Here is an 18,842-nt window from a genome sequence, read left to right on the forward strand (position 1 = left end):
CACTTTCATGCTATCGAAGTTACAAGTTATTTCCAATATCTTGCTATTATAAATAATACTTGTATGGACATCTTTAGATGGCTTTTTTTCCCCCCCTAGCATTAGTCTTTATGACTTACCTCAAAACATTTATAGAAGGGGCATGAGCGACTCACAGGTTATAAAATATATTTTGATAGCCTGTGATTATGTTGTTTTCAACAAGTATAATAACAACACACACTCCCAGGAGCAGCCTTGATAGTGCGATCTTGTTCTATTTCTGGGCGCTGCTCTGCTTTGAAAAATTAAAGAACCGCTCTAACCGCAGACTCAGGACCCTCCGCGTCTCTCACCTCACCTGGCGATCATAGAAACACCTGTGGGGATGCAAGCACCACAAGCCTTGAGCAGCACTGAGATTTTGTGGTGGTTTGAACAATCCCTTTGCCTGTGTCTTTTTTGGTTATTATTTTTGTCTGAGCTCCCTTTGCCCTTATGTAGTTCCCATCAGTTAAAGTGAGTAGTTTAGTAACTTATGTGAAACAGTCGGGTCCGTAATTCTTTATTATTAATTGCAGGTACATACCCTGGCTAGAACAGCCTACTTTTTGTCTGACTCATTCTTTTAAATTCAGGTCATTTCAGTTTCTTTATGCTGTCTACTCTGACAATCTACTGTGATGTCTTCTAAAGTCTTCCAACAGCATTTAATATTATTTAGTAATTCATTTAATAAAGATACTGAAAATCCGTGTAATAAGTACTAGGGTCATTGGGGACAAAGGAAGTCCACGTTATGCCACGGTCTGTTAGATTTAAAACAGAAGATAGTGACTGGACTTAGTGTTTTGTTCGTCGTCTGGCAGGAATCATGAAAGGCCCTTGGGCTTCAAAATTATTGCCTTGTTTTAGAAAACGCATGAATTTTAGTCACAATGCAATTCTGCCACAAACGCGTGTTCACAGTGCTCAGGCACTTTCCCCGTGGTCAGAAATTACACTGACATCTGTCCAGGGGGCGTGTGGCCCACCTCTGCACGAATGCAGCCGTGTTACATGGTGAATCACGTCCCCTGAAATCGGGTACATAAAACGCGATTTCATATGAAGCATATAAAATATAGGGACTCCAATATGACATACTCTTTGAAGAATTTAACTAATATGATAGATTCATGCATGACTTCTATTCATAGAGGTGGGTTAGAGGAAATGTAAATAAAAAGAATGCATCAATCGCATATTTACAGGTATCATGTTGGCTCATTTAAATAAATTGGCAAAAGAGTTATGGCTCTAAACTGCTTAATAATTAATAAGTAACAAATGATATCCTAGGCTCTCAATAGACTAACATTTCGAATTAAGAGTTAATTGACAAGCATAACCTTTACAATGAGGAACAGTCTTACTGAAATACATTAAGGAAAAACATAAAATATTCATAAAAGTAGGAGAGGTTCCTTCCTTATATTACACCCCCAAAGTACAGGTAAAGAGTAGAATGTAGAAAAGTAAAACTAGTAATACAATAAAATGTTCTCATTTCTTATCTGCTGAATAGAGAAGGTATGCCTATGTTAGAAATTAGATTAAGGAAAACTAGTGATAAGGATTGATAGATTTAACTGTAAAGCTCATCATAATCTTAACATGTAAGAAATGAATGTTTAGAAGTGTTACTTATACAAAATTTATAGATCAAATTTGCTTAAAATATAAAGAACCATCTCAAATCAATAAAAGAAAGATAAACATGACAGGAAAATAGATCTGACACAAAATAAATACGCATAGACTGAAATAAAACATGGTGAAACGAACTAGTAATAAAATAATTTAACAAACAAAAAGTAATATAAGCAGAAAAAAATGAGTACATCATTAATCAAAGTCCTAACTGTAATTATATTAAGAAAGATGACTACTTATGAGTCTAAAAACTCATGTCCTCACAAAATCTTGCATTACAAAAATTGCCATTATGTGCAAATATTAATTAGCTAGTGATTACTAGGAAGTGAAAAGTTTTGTCAGTTTGGATGGATTCGCAAAGTTGAAGACCATTATTTTCCATTTTACTGATAACTATCATAAATTTTATTTCAAATGCAAGGAAGGAATGTGGCGAGAGCTTTTTGTTAGCATTTCGTAATTTCACTTGTTTACTTCTTCCTCAAAAATATATAATAGTTTAATTTTAACTATTTGAAACACATTTCCCTTTTTAAATTAGGTTTTCATACAAATCTACCCACAGGTTTGGAACTTGACAGTGTCATTTTCTTGGCTGGTAGAAGGGAGAGGAGCTGACACAGAACTGAGCATCTCTTGTGTGCCGCTTCAGCCGGCCACGTAGAGCTTCCTCCCAGGGAAGGTCCAGACCTAGAGATGCAAAGACCTCGGGGGTGATTTTCAACCACTCTGTTGCCATAGCCACTTCACAACCCGACTCTTATTCTCCTAGGATTTGTTTCGTTAAGCTGTTATTTCTTAAACTGGGCCTGAGTTTCTGTCCCCTTCCCCTGCATGCCAAAATATCACTGAGTCATGGTGCCTGAAAATCCGTCCACTGAAACCTCCAGAGGTTTTAGAATGGATTATCATCGTGATAAAGGTGCTAAAAAGATGCATCAATGAATACCTGACATTGATGTGTTCAGAATCACCAATGTCATGAAGTAATAATATATTGGGGAAAGATCTTTGTTTCGAGAAATTTCTTTTGATAAATTTTAAAAGCAGAGACAAAGCAACAGATTCTGGCCTCGTCCGGTTTATCTTGAAATGTGCATCACTTTGGAATGGAAGAGGAGAGTAGGAGGATTCTAAAGTATGATATTGATCTAAGGACCATCTGCTACTAATTTCGAGTCCCAGAGAGCAATATTCTAATTTTAGGATCCAGTGGATTTGACCATAACATTCACTGACCTGTATTTATATTTGCATAAGGATTTTGAAATGCTCGATCTAATTTCACAAGTGTATCGAGCCAACATTTTCAAAATTATTGAACATAGTAAAGCATTAGTTATTCCTGTTATAAAATATGTTTTAACAATGGAAGAATCATAACTTATCATGATGCATCATGGTACAACAACAAAAAATGGATCATTCATATGCTTCTCTGATAATCAGTGGTTCTTTAGAAAGACAACAGAAGTATCCAGTTTTGGCAGATATTTTTCAGGCTATTGATTCATTTCAGGAAAATAGCTGTAATTATTTTAGCGGCATGGTATTGAGTGACGACCCTGTAGGAAATAGATTTTTTTAAAAACCTCAGGCTTTTCCAGTGATGTTTTAAGCAGCATTTGTGAAATATAACCGTATACAATGATTGTTCTGTAACATAGCACAGAATATACCTCCCAATGAATCACGTGCCATAATGTATCTGATTTAAAATATTTTAAGCAAATGAAAATAATTTCTGACATATTAAACACTCTCGTTTATTTATTTTGAAATGTACTTACGGGTTATCCAAGAGTAGTACTATGGGGTTAAGTTCTTTCTTTGGTCTATAATATGCCCTGAGAGGAACAATAAAATTATACAATCCATTTCCAGCTGTTTCAGCTGCAACTATAATTAGTTTATTTTTGAATCCATAGGCTTTTGCGTCCTCATAGTAGTTATGCTGGCAACTCTAGGGAAGAAAAATTATATGAAGAAATGCCATTTTTGTACTCCATTAAAATTCGACGAAAATATACAGGCTCTATGGATGGATCAAAGTAATCTGGCTTCATGTTTTCCTTATTTTCTAACAAATTTGAAAAGTCACATTTTTCTAAGCCCTGTTCTCCCCTCCAGTCTGCTTTACGAAACGAAAGTGGGGGTGACAGATCAGGTTTGCAGCCTGGCGCGGGTGAGGGAGAGTGAGCGACGCGCGCACCTGTGCCGCAGCAAATCTGACCCGTTTCTAGATGGCACCTTGCAGTCTGCATTTAAAAATGGTCACGATGTAAATGTACGTCAAAGCATCACACTATGTACCTTACATATTTACTTGTCAGCCACGCCTCAAAAAACGATCTACCTCCGACTTCACTTTACAGAAATATAATATTATAATTAATAACCTTGGGAGGTTCCCACTACTGAGTGCCTAAAGGGATGGATACAGACAAGAACTCGTTTTTTTTTTTTTTTTAAGCTTAATTGTCTAAATGTATACCTGAGCTAGACAGATAGTGATAAAAATACTCATAAGTAAAATACTAACACTGAGAACAAAAGGAATAACAACAGATTTCCAAACTTGTTGTCCTGAAGACATTTGGCTGTTTCCTGGGGGTGGGGGGAGGGAGTAAAATTCACTGGATTTAGTATTATTAAACCAAAATTCTTTTCTTACCCAAATTACCTACACGAAGAACCACTGTAGCCTTCTGCTTTTTCATCTTTATATGAATCTATGTAGGTTTCTTTTTATTTGAGTTGAGATTAGTTGGTTCTCTGGTTTAATCTACTCAGAATAGCCTCTGCCTTTATTGTTTAATCAAATTTATAAGACACCGATGAGGACAAGGCACCGTGAGTCAGCAGAAACAATAAACATTCTCATTGGACCCACGAAGGCTACAGATTTTGCTGTTATTAGCTTCAGACTACAGCATGAACAGGTTTACTGTGCCTAAAGAAATAAAACAACATTGAAAGTATGAAGAAAGAACAAGAGGCTATTTAAAATATTCAGGTGGATGTTTAAAAAATTAAATGTATTCTCTGCCAGAACTGAAAAGGATAACAATTAAAAGTAGAAACTCAAAAGATGGTTGAAATTGCACATTGACCTCAGGATGGAGTTGAAGTAATTACTCAGAAAAGAGATCAAAAGTAGTACGGAAAAATTAAGATGCTTGGAAAATACAGAATACCTTAAAAAGAAATGATGGAAAAATTTTAACTTTTGGTGATGAACAGATAGTGCAATGTACATAATGTGTCATTGAATTGCACACTTGAAACCTATATAATTTTATTAACCAAGTCACCTCAATAAATTTAATTAAAAAATAAAGAGGAAAAAAGATGAGCCGAGAGAATTAAGAAGTCTTATTCAGAACAGCCAAGACGATGAGAAGGATTTAAAGGCAGCCAGAGAGAAGAGAGACGAGGAACACGGATTAGAGGGAAGGCTGACTCAGCAATACCGGGGAGCCCAGGAAAGCGGAAAATACGGTAAATAAAACCCTAACGAGCCCCAAAGGAGAAGGCCGCTCAGAGCCTGGAGTGCGACACCAGCAAAACTCTGTGAAGGACAGAAAGCAAGCCAAAGCAAAGCCATATTCCTAGGGAATCTCAAATAGAAATCATTTACCAGTAAGTAGGGATTCACTAAGAGAATTTCCAAAAGGTATCATCTAGGAAGCAGGTAATTGAACCCGGAGGGAGATTTAAGGAATAAAAAGAATGGAGAAAAAGAAACATGATCAAGATGAAAGGCAGCAGGTCTCTGTCGGGAGGATGACGGGAGAATCACTAACAGAAGCAGGACACGATGCCGGGCTCCGGGGAAACGCCACCCGCAAAGGTGACGGCAGAATGACAGCCGATGTTGTGAGTAGTAAGAATGTCATTATTAATGACAAAAAATGAGGGAAGAGAACTAGTTCAGGAGACTCAGAGACAGTTCAGTAAGGGGAAAAACCACCACCAAGGAAACGACAGGAAATTTAGCGATGGAAAACCTCGACCAGGGAGCAGCCCTCTGACCCCGATGCAGAAGGGACTGGGCGGTGTCGCCCCGGCCGCACGGTCCCGCCCCGATGGCCGCAGGATGCTCCTTCACACAGCCGGCCACCTCCTCGCCGGCCCGATGCCGCCTGGTTGACGGGCACTCCCAGACGTCACCAGCCACTCTGCAGTTCTCGGAAACTCAGCCCGAGGCGAGGGGTGGCCGCGTTTGGCCTTCACAGACCCCGACGGGTCCCCACGGATGCTCATCCTGGGAGTTTGGGCTCCGTTGTTGTCAGGTTCCCTGCTTGGGGATAATCATTTTCCTTTTTTTTTTCCCCTCTCTTTCACTGTGTACTGAAAAGGAAGATGCCACCAGACGTGAATCCTGGTTCTGTGGGGGCCTGGAGATGATATTATTTTGGAAATCCTCTTTGGGGAAAAGAGCAAAACTATTATAAATCAGAAGTTAGTCATGGCATCTTGGAAGGGCCCACCGCTAACGGTTCATGGATGTCAGCAGAAATGCGCAGCTGGTGGTGAGATGCCACAGAACGCTGACCTGAAACCAGGCTGAGAAAGAAACAAGGCTTTGAGGGACAGAAAACTCCAAGAGTCACAAGCGACTTTAGGAAGACAGAGGCAGAAGTTCTGTGATCTGTCACTCTTCCTCAAGAGTGACAGCAATGGCCAAGACGCATAATGTTTATCATAGGAAAAATAACAGCGAGAATGTTAATGAAATGTGTTAAGTGCCTGCCGTTTATTAGGTTCTGTCACTGAGTTTTCTGCCTGTGCTCATTTATATAAATCCTCGCGAGAGCCTTATGAGGTTCATTTAAAAATTACAGCCACTTTGCAGGCACGGAATCTGAAATTTAAGGGCGGTGACATTATTTGCCCAAATTGCACAGGTTGTAAGCAGAGAGCGGGATTTTAACTCTGGCTAATTCTAAATTTAGAGTAAAAAAAAAAAGAAATTTTTGGTTAGATTATTGGCGTATTTTTAACTTGGGGTGGGGGTGGGATTGAGAATCTTTTTGTTGGCTTTTTTATTTATGAGGAAAATAAATTCTGAAGCAGGTCAAGCCCAAGGACCATATTGTGAAAGAGATGAAAATTTTCGCATTTTTAGAAACTTTTTTTTAGGTGCCTTCTCTAGACTATCCAGGCAGGAACCGAGAACTATGATAAAACCTTTGTGAAAGGAGAGATTAATAAACCAGACACGGGTATAAACTTGCAATCTGTCAATAACGCATCTTTGTAGCTAACACATGGACTAAATAATTTGACCATGTCAAGCAACTCCGCATTACAATTTTGGCAAAAAACGCCCAGTTAAAAAACAGCGCACATTTGGTCGAATGAGCTGGGGACACTCTGGAGGCCAGGTGTCCATGGATTTGCGAGTCTGACTCCTGCTTTTTTTTTCCTCTTTGGGAAACTGACCGACATGCTCACTGGGTACGCTACAGAGAGCGGCGAAGGTTTCGGTCCATCTCAGTACAGTGAAGAAAGTAAAATTCACCACTTTCCATAACACATTTACATTAAAAAAGATAACGTTCTTTAAACACATTTTAATCAGGCTGTACGAAATTACTTAAATATATATAATTATAAAATACCATAATTTCAATTTTGCAGGAAAAAAGAACTGTAGCAAGGGCTTACCTTGTCTAGCCTTAAGCAGCAAAATGGCACTTTTTCATGAAGGAGGTGACAAAAAGTGGGCGAACTTCCTATGTATGGAGAGTAGGGTGGGTAACCTTTAGCGTATCTGCAAAACAGTGTGAAATAATCGCCTTGAGTGACACGCAGAGTCAGACAATTACGTTACAGCCCTGTAACACGAAGTTAGGTGCAGTGTCTTTGTCGCAATTTCATTTTGATAAGGAAATAGATTAGAACGGGGGGAGGCAAACTTGTAACCAAGCACTGCAAATAAGAAAATGCAGCTTTATGTCATGGAAATACTAATTTACATTATTTTTTTTCTCTAACGATAAAAGATAATTTAGAGGAAACAGCCTGAAAATATATGTTGAAGTCAGAAATTTGCGGGCTTAGCATCCTATCTAGTCAAGAGCGACTCTGGCTGGTAGGAAGGCTGTTTTTGGTGGAAGTTCATAGGATTCCTTCTGCAGTAAGCACAGATCCCAGCAAATTTTACAACTCGGAGCATCCAGACGTACTCTAAGTTAGAGGAAACGTGTTCATCGGCTGTAGTTTCGTCTTCTGACTGATCACTCAGAAGATCGCATGTTTGGATGGATGACGTATCTGCCACCTCTAACACAGGCGCGATGCTGGGTCTTCTGACCTCTTTGATCGCCTCTGCGGGAAGGGACAGTGTGGGGCCGCTCGCCGACCGGCAGCTCGTGTCTTGCAAGTCTATAGCTACAGTACCTAAAAAAAGAGAAACGCGAAAATGACCACGGCATTCGCCACCATCTCGACGTATCAGTCACTTAATGATCGGAGTGAAATGAAAGACCATGAGTATAACCGGGAAATGCATGATCGTTTATCCCCTAATCTCAAAGATCATTTACTTCTTTTTTACATGGGCATTTTTGCCCACTCAAATACAAAACTGTGTGCAAAGATGTATTTGATGAGTCTAGCTCTACAACACGAAACGTGATTTGTGAAATCCTGAAATATTTAGGAATTTAAAATGAAAACTACCTGTTTCAGTTTACATTTATTTAACGTTAACAAAAAATTCCCGGCCATTTCAATCTCTGGATTCCTCATTATATCTTTCCCCCCATTTTATTGCATTATCTTCATCTTATTAGAACCATTAACATTTTATATTTATCCAACACATATTTATCGATTACCTACAATATGGCAAGTGCTATTATTCTAGAAACTTGGGCTACTCAGGACAAGACAGATAGGGTTTCTACACACATGGATTTATCTTTAAAATAATCAAATAGACAAATAAATGGAAAAAGGCCTTTTAGATAATGAGAAATACCTTACAGAAAATAAAACAGAAGGATGTGATAAAGCAGGGGTGTTAGGGAGGGAGGCACTGGTCACCGGGTGGGAAGGAGGACCATTCTGAGTCACAACAATCGACTTGTGACCTGAACGCCCACACGAGCCCTGGGAAGACCTCGAGGAAGGAAGGCTAGCATTCTAAATGGAGTAAGGACATTCAGGGCAAGGTCACGCCCTGGAGTTTGCAATGCCTGCTTCGGGCGTCTCTTTCTGTGACGCTCAACATTTACCTCCTCTCTTTCCAGAATTATCAGTGAAACCACTGGCTTTTCAGTCTCCTTCAACCAGTGGGTGTCTGTGACCTCCTCACCTAAACAAAGTCCCATCGTCCGTCACGGCCTTCACTCTCGCACTCGTCCTCCCTGTCCTTGCCCTTCACACTTCCTCCCGCAACCCCACCCGCTATGAAGCCAGCTCTTTGTGCTGTTGCACGGATGATGGATTACGGTGGGCGGAGACGTGAGGGCACAGTAAGGTTGCAAGCCAGCCACTGGAGGCAGCTCTCGAGAAATGCGACTATGAAGCTGTCAGTCTGTGTGTGTGTGTGTGAGAGAGAGAGAGTCAGTGAGACAGGAATATCTATTATCAAAAAAAACCAAAACAAAACTGATGATGAGGACGAATTAAAGAATAAAGTCCCTGAGCGGGAAAAAGAGATGGGACCATAGCACACGTGAAGGCATTAAGACTAGTTAGAAGAAAGAACATTTTTTCCTTGGGATAGGAATTAAATGTCTCTAGGTTTGTAGGTTGGCGGCAAAAATCTTAAGAAGCTTATTTGCCTGGATCTTTTTTAAAATTTCGTGGCATAGAAGCCGCACTCAATGGTGAGGAGGAGATGGAAGGAGAGTTTTAAGAAAAATAATACTTGAAATAGTCTGTTGATGACTGAATAGAGAACTTACAAGAGAAATAAAGATGTATCAGGTACTTACATTCTAATCAGAAATCAAATCATTGGCGGATTTGAATTAACTTCATTTTTTACCAATTCAGCTGCTTAGAAATTTTGTCCTGTGTACTTAGTTATACCAGATTTTTAATACGCATAAGTATTCTCTTAATTCGACATTATTTTAATAAGAATATATTCTTTTCTTAGAAGCCAATGGTATTTTCAAATTTGCTGGTACTTACCCATGCTGGCAATTATGCTATGTACAGGTAATCTAGAAGGCCCATGATAAAATGACCTCGAAATTTTGCTTTTCTTCTGCTGGTCTTGGTTTTTAAATGCCGAATTCTCTTCTTTGGTAATATTAATATAAAAACATATGTCTGAAGCATTCATAATGTATCGAGGACCGGGATTTAGTAAAATGTTTTTATTGTCCTCCCTTCTAACACCAATCAAGCAGACACCAAACCTAAGCATAAAAACAGAAAATAGCGTTTAGGAATTGTAATTCAAAAAGTCTGTTTTGTTTTAAGTTTGCACAGGTAAGAAAATCAGTAAACTCGTATAAGGCAGAGGAAAATCAGAGCCCCAAATCCGAGCATCTTCAAAAGTATACTAAAAGTTCAAGACTCTTGTTTTTTATTGGAAAGCTATGTCCTCAGCGTGTTGTGAAATCAGTTTAGTTGATTATGACATGTTACATACATGTACATGTGGGTACATATTCGAAGACTAGACGAGAAAAAAAATACCTGAGCGTGTGCCATATAAAAAGGGTAATAATTGTTTTGTAAATTTTGCCTGTGTGCTGGATCTTAACCACAAATGTGTATCTTTGTATCTTAGGTCAGAAAAGGTAAAACAGTACTTTTAAGTCAAAAAGAGTCTGAAGGCCATTGGCCTAAAGGAGAGAAAGAAGCTTACCTAGAGTCACACGAGAAAGAATCAGTGTCTCTACATTTATTTATGTTCTGTTTTTACCATATTTGGTTTAGTCTAAATTTCAGAAAAATTTTTTTTAAATAGTCTTGAATAGAGATGCAGCTTAATTAGGAGAATAACCACTGAATATAATAAATGTTACTTTAAAAAGTCATATTCTTTTTCAGAATATTCTCTAAAAACAAAATACCCTGAATATTTTTGTTTCGGTATGTCTTACAGTGTTACAAATAAGTCAAGCTTAAAAATAGTTTTTAAATATCAGAAGTATATGTGTAAATAGTACCATATTGAGAATTGGAGTAGAATATATTAGATATTGGATAAGTGGAATATACTAGATAGATTACAAATCCTAAAAATATTATGTTAATATCTTTATAATACTGATAGTATGTTTTTACGACAGGCATATATTTTAAGTAAATTTTTCAAAAAGAAGGAAAATATGTTTTATGTTTGGATTAGGAAGAACTACCATTTATTTTTTAACATTTCTCTGGCCAAAACTAGTCTTCAAAAATATCTAGTTTTTATAAATATTATTACTTTGTTTAAATTTTGAATCAACACTTTAAAATTTAGCTCTATAAAGATTTATGTGTTTGTGAATTCTTAATAGATTACAATATTTTTCAAGATAATTTAAAAGTTACTAAAGTGTTTTTACTAAATGATACTTGACACTCGATAATCTTGTAGCGACCACAAGATCAGGAGGCCAGAATTCACATGTCTCAGAAATCACGTGGAAAAGTCCAGAACACTTGCAACCCACGAGCACCCCGATGGATTGTATTTTCTAAAACGGTTTCAAAGGCACGATTGGGTCATATCTTAATTCCACTCTGGAAGCAGAAACGTACTTTTTGTGCGCATGAAACGAGGCGTAGGTGAAACTCTTCCCTTCGTATTCAGCAAAGAAAGTACTTTCTTCCAAAGTGATGTGGTAGACTTCGTTCCCAGAGCACCGGCCGTATGTCTTCTGCCACTGCTCAGGCGATTGCTGGCCTTCCCTGCTGCAGACAGACAGACAGACACACACACGCACACACGCAGAGGGAGACACACAGTGAACGTGGCTAAAAAACACCCCACAGCGGCTGTCAGGCGCGATCTGAGAACCAGCGTGCGAACCCACAAGCCCGGCGCCCAGGGGCGCCTGTGTCGGGCTCTCAGCGGTGGCGGGTCTGCACATCCCGTCACCACAAACATTTAAACACGAACACAGTGCACAAGCTGGAGAAATACCAGATTCCTGGAAGAAGGAGTGTTTTACAGCCCTGGCCAAGAACACAGGATCTGACCAGGAACCAGTGAGACGGGGCGTTGCGCTTTCTGTCTCTGTCCCTCTAGCCACACACACCGCGCGTACAATGCGTGTTTTACACATCAGGCGACATGGCCCGCCTTGTCTCACTGATGATGCCTGCTTGGCTCCTGGAGTGAATGTGTTTTGTACTTAAAATCATAAATGTATACATGTCACTTTATCAATTTGATTTCATAGAAAATATACTCAATTTCTGTCTATATCACAGCAGTGACTTCTTTCCAGATACATAACAATTCAGAAAAGATACTTTTTATGTGATAGAAGTAAGGGCTCCAAAAAAGATGCTCAGAAGTATTTTTAAAAGGAAGATAAGTTTATCATGGGAAATGCAGTTTTGTTTTTTTCTGGAATATTCTGTTCAGTGGCCTCTGAAAAATTTGTTATAAATATCCAATAGTTCATCCCCCCTCATTTTGTGTAATTCCAATTACTTTTACTGAATGAAGCTTGTGAACTCTGTAAGTGCAAGAAATACACATTGAAGGAAAGTGATAAATATATAAAAATTACAATTCATCATAATCTCTAGATTGGATAAAAGCAGATAACAAGTCATATCTTCCATATTTAGGGTTTAAAAAGCCATTTTAAACTCTCCATTCTGTCTAATGGGTTATTAGGGACATAAGATACTTATCAACATTTTCAGAGTGTTAAGTTTTTTAAAACCACACCTTTTCAAGGTGTATTTTGTCCTTCATTTCCCCCTAAACATGCTTAAAAGGCCCTTCGAGTCTCCCTGCCTGATCTAAATCCCGACTCTGCAATCTTGTGTGAGTGATTTGACTTCTTAGTGATTCTTTACATCTTCTGTGAAAAATAGTTTCAGCCTCCTCGGGTTGGATAAAATGAGGTGATAGAAGTAAATCACTCAGCGAACATTAGCTTTCGCTGTGACTTCGCCGTTCTGGCTGCCTCACTGCTGTATTTTGGGGCCACTCTCAATATGCTTCGTCAACCTATTGAACAATAATGCACTTAAACCTGTCCCCTTTTTTTCCATAATGCGGACATATTTTTGGAAGTAGGAAAATAAAATACAACACTTTTGACTATTGAGCCCATATGGCTATGCTAACTACCACTTCTGTGGAATATTGCTCCTGGCGTGGACAAGTTCCCTGTGGAGAGCCAGAGTGAAATTCCTTGATGCTTGGCAAGATGGCCTTGGCAAGGACAGACTTCACTTACAGAGCCGGAAGGTTAGGAGAGGCTGGTGATTCATCAGGGTTTGTTCAAGATCCAAAAGGCGGCAGAGGGTCAACAAATTGTCACACAAGGGTACGAGAGCTGGCCGCGAGAGGGGGCAAGCTGGGAACACGATGTGGTGACTTGGAAGGGATGCCATCGTCACTCCGGAGCCCTGCTGGCCGTGCCGGGCCGGTCTCTCTCCTTTCATCCATTTTTTCTGTCTTCTCCTGTGTGCTCCGGCCACGAGCCGCCTTCAGTTTCTCTGAACGAGAAACTCTCATCTCTAGGCCTTCATACCACGTGGCCCTCCGCCGCCTCCGCGTCACGGGCCTCTGACCCGCAGCGCAACCATCCCTGCCTCGGCCTTCTGTGAGGAAAGGGCCCGCGTCTTGTTTTCCGCCGTCTTTCGACCTGACACCAAGCAACTGCTTAACGTTTCGTTAAATGAACATAATCTAACCATGCTCTTCACGCTCGGTCACTAAGTGTTCTGCTTTTCTAATTGTACCTTTCTCCTTCGCCAGGATCATCATCTGTAGATCTAACCAATAACTTTCCCTATGATGAATTTGCATTAGAAATGGGGGGAGGGGGAAACTGAGTTCCGTGATCATTTATGGACGTGAAATGAATTTAACCTTGGCAGCAGTAAAAACACAAAAGATATTAGGGACTTAAAGCACACAGTGGAGAGCTTAGCGAAAATGATGAAAAGCCGCTTAGTGGAATTGTCCAATGTGTGCCCACTAATCGAATGACCGGTTAGGCAAAGCGATCAATCGGCTTGCACGTTTGCTTACTGTCAGCTTAAGGTATAACCCCACCTGCAAAACAGTACAGTCTGTAGCCTACTTTGTACCCTTTTGAGGCTGATAATGGAATAGCAGTGAATCCTTCCTGGGTAGGTTTACGTCCACCTTTATGTTAAAAATAATCGCCTAGAAGAAAAAGAAGCTTGTGTCTGCTTTCCTCTGCATTTGAAACACTAAACAAATGTCTTAAAAAATTTGAAATTTAAAGAAAGGAAAGTCGCAAGGGAAGGCTATAGAGAATTGCTTAGGAGAAAGGAAGAAAGGTGTCTAGCACAGTAAATAAGTCATGAACTTGATGATGATGTCCTCAGGGCCTGGAGCTGCCAGCCACGCTGGGTGGGATCTCCCACGCCTGTCCCTAAGGACTCTGGGACAGACCTGTTTCTTTCAAGTCAGGTTGAGTTATCAAAAGGCGCAGTCCTGTCTGCTTTGAAACTCTACTCTCACCGACTCAGGCTTATTGTCCCTGTCCCTGTGGGGTGGCTGTGGCCTGGAGTGGCTCTAACCCGTCATCAGCGTCCTCTAGGAAAGAGTCTTGTAGAGATGTTTGAAAACTCAGGCATGAGATTCGAGCCTCTCTTATCACTGGAAAGGAAGAAACTCCCTCCCACCTTCCTCTGTCGGTTCTCGGTGGCGCACCCGACAGCCTGGAGCGCCTCCAGATGGGGCTCCAGGAGGACAGGTCGCATCTTTAAAGCCATCGCTGAGCGTTAGGAAATCATGCACGGGAGAGTCAAAGGGTTCAAATGGTCACAGAAAACGGCACAAGCAGACGTCTGACTGGGAGGTGGGACGCTGGCGCCAGCTTCAGGCAGACACAGCTCTGCTCCATGATTAGGGGTGATTCTTTTGAACTTCACCCAGGGCGGCTGGAGGCAGATGCAGGAGCCCTGAGCCGCTCCGTCCGTCCCCTCCCGTTTCCTCTTTCTATAGCAAGGTGAGGAGATTAGAAAACAGGAAACCCGACATCGCTTTCTCCTCAGTTTTGGGTTGTAGTCACCAGTCCTGGGACCACATGAAAAATCCCTTTTGATATAGCAAATACTGGTTTAAATTTTTAAAAAGTGTATTCTAGTCTGTTGATAGTTCCTAAGTTAAAAATATCACTGTTCCAGTCAATTTTTGAATAATGCATAAATCAATTGTGATAACTGATGTTTTGCCTTCAAAAGCGAGTCACACATTCCTCATTAATCTGTGATTACACTTCCAATGCCAGTGGGTACTTACTGCCAGAGGACAAGTCAAGTCACATACCAGCTTCCTGTTTCAACACGGTCAGCCAAGAACAAGGCCGGTCGCTAATGAGGATGTACTTGGGACCTCTCTCTGCAGAAATGTATTTTAATATAAGCCTCTCAATGAAGTAAAAAAATCTGACATAGCTTCGTTTCTAAAAGTTGCCTCACATTACATTTTACCAAAAAAAGAAGAGAAAATTCGCCAGAATTTCCTGTTAGAGATGCAATAACTCGAAATCTAAGTATATTACCTACTCTGTTTCTATTTCAGAAAGGTGTTCGGTAATGTAGCTTATATTGAAAAACATAAAACCTTAGTGTGCTGAAAACTTCCTACTTTTTCACAAAGATGTATGTTTTTATAAAACACATACTAAGTTTTAGAAAGTAAAATTTGATTTTTACGTCTGTTTTCTGCATGCGTAGAAGGTGCCCCCAAACAGTAAATGCAAGAAGGGGAACCAAGACATGAAGCCATAAAGGTTTTAAAATGCGATTGTTAGCGGGAATCTGCTTCGTTTGTGATGCGATGTTTGTTGTCTTAAACACCTCTGCACTGTAATCACTGGATTCAGTTTTGCTAGTACATTTTGTTCTCTTCAATCCTAAACAATGTAGTCAAAAATACAATCATCAGTGTCAGATTCATCAAAATTAACATGGATTGCCAAATTAGTTGCTCGTCTATATTTTTATTATCAAACCATTTTCACCTCAATGGGAACGAGGCGCACCTTATGACAAGAATTTTTCATAGAAAATCCATTCTTCACCATGTAAGGAAAGGGTTTATGTGGAACTAGATGTAAATGTTTGCCATAGGGAAAAGATGTCATTTAGATTTATACTTGAAGAGTTAAAATTTTACTCAGAGAACAAACTGGTGATTGCTAGATGGGGGGAGGTTTGAGAGGCTGGGTTGAAAGGTGACGGGATTAAGAAGTATAAATTGGCAGTTACAAAACAGTCACAGGGATGTAGCGTACAGCATAGGGAATAGTAATATTGTGATAACTATCATGCCAGGTGGGTAGTAGGCTAATCAGGGGCCACTTCGTAAATTATATAAATGTCTAGCCACTTTGCTGTACACCTGAAACTAATATACGACAATAATAAAATGCTCTATTGATACTCCATTTTAAAGAAGATAAAATATATCATCTCATATTGATGAAAAGTAAATTTTTTTTTAAAGTGACCTAAAGGTTTAAATCTATTTAAAATGAACAAAATCTATTTAAAACGAACATTTTATAACATTTCATAGTCCGGTATTTTACCAGTTTCATACCAGCTCGATTTCAGGCAGATATTTCCATTCTGCCCAGGGTACTTTTCTATAAGCAGACACGAATCGCACTAATCCATGATCTCAGACTTTCCCTTTATTTTAAAAGTAAGATATTTAAATAGTCTCGAGGTTTCTTGCCTTGACTATCAGCATCAGGAACCTAGTTATCACTGTGGGTCAAAAAAACTTTCGATAAATCGTATTCTGTGTCGTCAGAAACATCATGGTAATTTACAGGCTGGAGAGAGCGTATTAAAGTGAAGCTTCCCGAACACGTGAAGCTACAGAAGAACTAGCTAACACACCTGTGCGTGGACTTTCATTCCTGCAGGTCTGCGGGGAAAACGAGCACAGATGTGGTTATCTTATCTAGAAAGAAAAGCATTCAGGACCTCGAGATAGAAGAAGTAATAAAACACAAGGTTACGGTGTGTCAGTCTGCCGGGAAGAGGCTGTCTCACTCCTGGATGACAGAACTCTCAGCTTTTCAGGTCATCAGACATCAAAATAGAAACCTGAGTCCCCAGGAAAAGAAAAAAAAAAAGGGTGATAACTGATTTTCTACCACCAGGTGGAACCAGAAAGCTGTTTTTCATTCTCAGAACAAGAACAAGAATGCTGTTAAAAGCAGAAGCAGCAGAACGAGAGAAATGCTGCATAGGTCCGAGGCATTATGACCGGTGAGCAGAAACAACGAGCACTTCGGAAGGGGTTCCCTTTCAAGAAGAAACGAAATAGAGCTCGATTGTTAAATTTGAAAGGCCGATCGGTCGTACACGAAGGTGGCCGAAGCTCACTCCCCTTGGAGTTGGTTTGTCCTTCAAAAGCTCCAGTATGACTCTTGAGTTCGAGAAGCCACATAATTATCCCCCTCTGCCCCCCCCCAAAAGCTAAAGACTTTTCACCTACTTTTTAAACCGTCAGATGAAAACAAAATCATGGGTCAAAATGAAAAAACTGTAGTCTCATCTCTTTAACGCTGTCGTTAAATAAGTCGTATTCCAGGGATTTGAATCTGTTCTACGTCTGCGGTAGTGACGGTTTAGAGCTAGAAGGTGCCTTCTTCCCCTGAGCCGGGCCTGCTGGGCTCCTGGGCCGCGCACCGAGCTTCTGCTCGGACTTCTGTCACGGTGCGTCACCCAGCAGTCACAGCCGCAAATACTCATAGTTGGGAGTTTCCGAAGCCCTCTTGCTGTTGTTTACACTGCATCACCTGATTATTTTTTTTTTTTTGCCCTTTTAAAAATTACGTGTGACGAAGTCTTTTCCCTGTATCTCTGCACTGTCATTTGATTGATTCTCAAGCTTTGCCAACTAATCTTCTTGTAATTAAAAGACACTTTGGGACTAAAATACGCCTTTGGGGGGAAATTTATAGTTTGTTCCAAATCCGAATAGAAACATGTTTATATCATCTCCTGGCCTGTACTGAGCACGTGTCTTTCGTGATCGCGGGATACTCATGTCGTAGTTTACAGACTCCTAACACGGCACCTTACAATGTGTGGGCGCGTGTCATTTAGATGCTAAATGGCCAAACCACAACATGTGAATTCTCTCAGGGACTGTTTTTAGCATGTCACTTCATCCATAGCTTTAAATTTTACCCCTCCCCCCCAAAACATTTCTAAATTCTGAGTTTTGAGGTATTTCTCTCTGTCTCTCTCTGTCTCTCTCTTTTAAATGCTACAGCACCTGGTTTTCCTAGGTGGTCTCCCATCCAAGTACTAACCAGGCCCGACCCTGCCAGACGGGATGGGGCTTTTTCAGGGTGGCATGGCCATAGTTGACGTATCTTTTAATGATACGTTATCAAACTTTATTACTATATCCTTGTGGCGTTCTCTTTGATGGCCTTCTCGGAGGCAGGAGTGACTCACATGACACAGATTTCCCGCACAGGGCTGTTCTTACAATCATCGCTCTATTTAAAATTTTTCTTTGGAATTCATCTCCAGTGTGCACAGAGCAAGTTTAGTAAAGTAAACATGTGGGTGAGCCCAGACAAAGGCGTGCATTTAGGCTTGTGACGAGGTGGGTGTTGCCTGTCCGCCGAAAGGCAAGTTCAAAGGAAATAATTCAGAAGAAAAAATATTAACCTCAGACTGGTGGCCAGATCAGTTCACATCCTCAGGTCTCCAGACTGGCTAGTTACTTTTTAACTTCGAATAACGTACTTCAAACTCTGTTCCCCTAACTGCAGACACAGCCCCCTGACTTTCCGTTTTGTGGGATGAGGCTATCAGCCACCCCCTTCCCTCTCACACTGTCTCCCTAGTTTTATTCCCAAGTGTCCTTCGCTGTGAAGTTATTTGCATCGTTGAAACTATAAATGTTTGCATTGAATACATGTTGCATGCCTTACACTTACACAGTGCTCTTTCTCAATTACATCTCAGGGAAGCTGGACAGAGTAGAGAGTCTGACTGCGGTG

General features: G+C 40.2%; 1 protein-coding gene across 7 annotated transcripts in view; it reads right to left on the bottom strand.

Moving 5' to 3' along the window:
• The window catches only part of KCNT2 (potassium sodium-activated channel subfamily T member 2), a 179,693-nt gene that overhangs the window by 38,280 nt on the left and 122,571 nt on the right, over positions 1-18,842 (bottom strand). For 5 of the 7 annotated variants that reach the window (XM_036235470.1, XM_036235469.1, XM_036235471.1 and 2 more), the window contains 5 exons: positions 11,401-11,553; positions 9,832-10,061; positions 7,872-8,085; positions 7,351-7,456; positions 3,468-3,640 (listed from right to left, as the gene is read on the bottom strand). In XM_036235470.1, coding sequence (XP_036091363.1) covers positions 3,468-3,640; positions 7,351-7,456; positions 7,872-8,085; positions 9,832-10,061; positions 11,401-11,553 — 876 coding nt within the window. The remainder of the gene's footprint in view (positions 1-3,467; positions 3,641-7,350; positions 7,457-7,871; positions 8,086-9,831; positions 10,062-11,400; positions 11,554-18,842) is intronic. The other 2 variants (XM_016165037.2, XM_016165041.2) reach the window with 1 other exon arrangement.

The sequence above is a fragment of the Rousettus aegyptiacus genome, unplaced genomic scaffold (assembly GCF_014176215.1).
Source record: "Rousettus aegyptiacus isolate mRouAeg1 unplaced genomic scaffold, mRouAeg1.p scaffold_m13_p_18, whole genome shotgun sequence".
In the NCBI taxonomy this organism is placed as follows: Eukaryota; Metazoa; Chordata; class Mammalia; order Chiroptera; family Pteropodidae; genus Rousettus; species Rousettus aegyptiacus.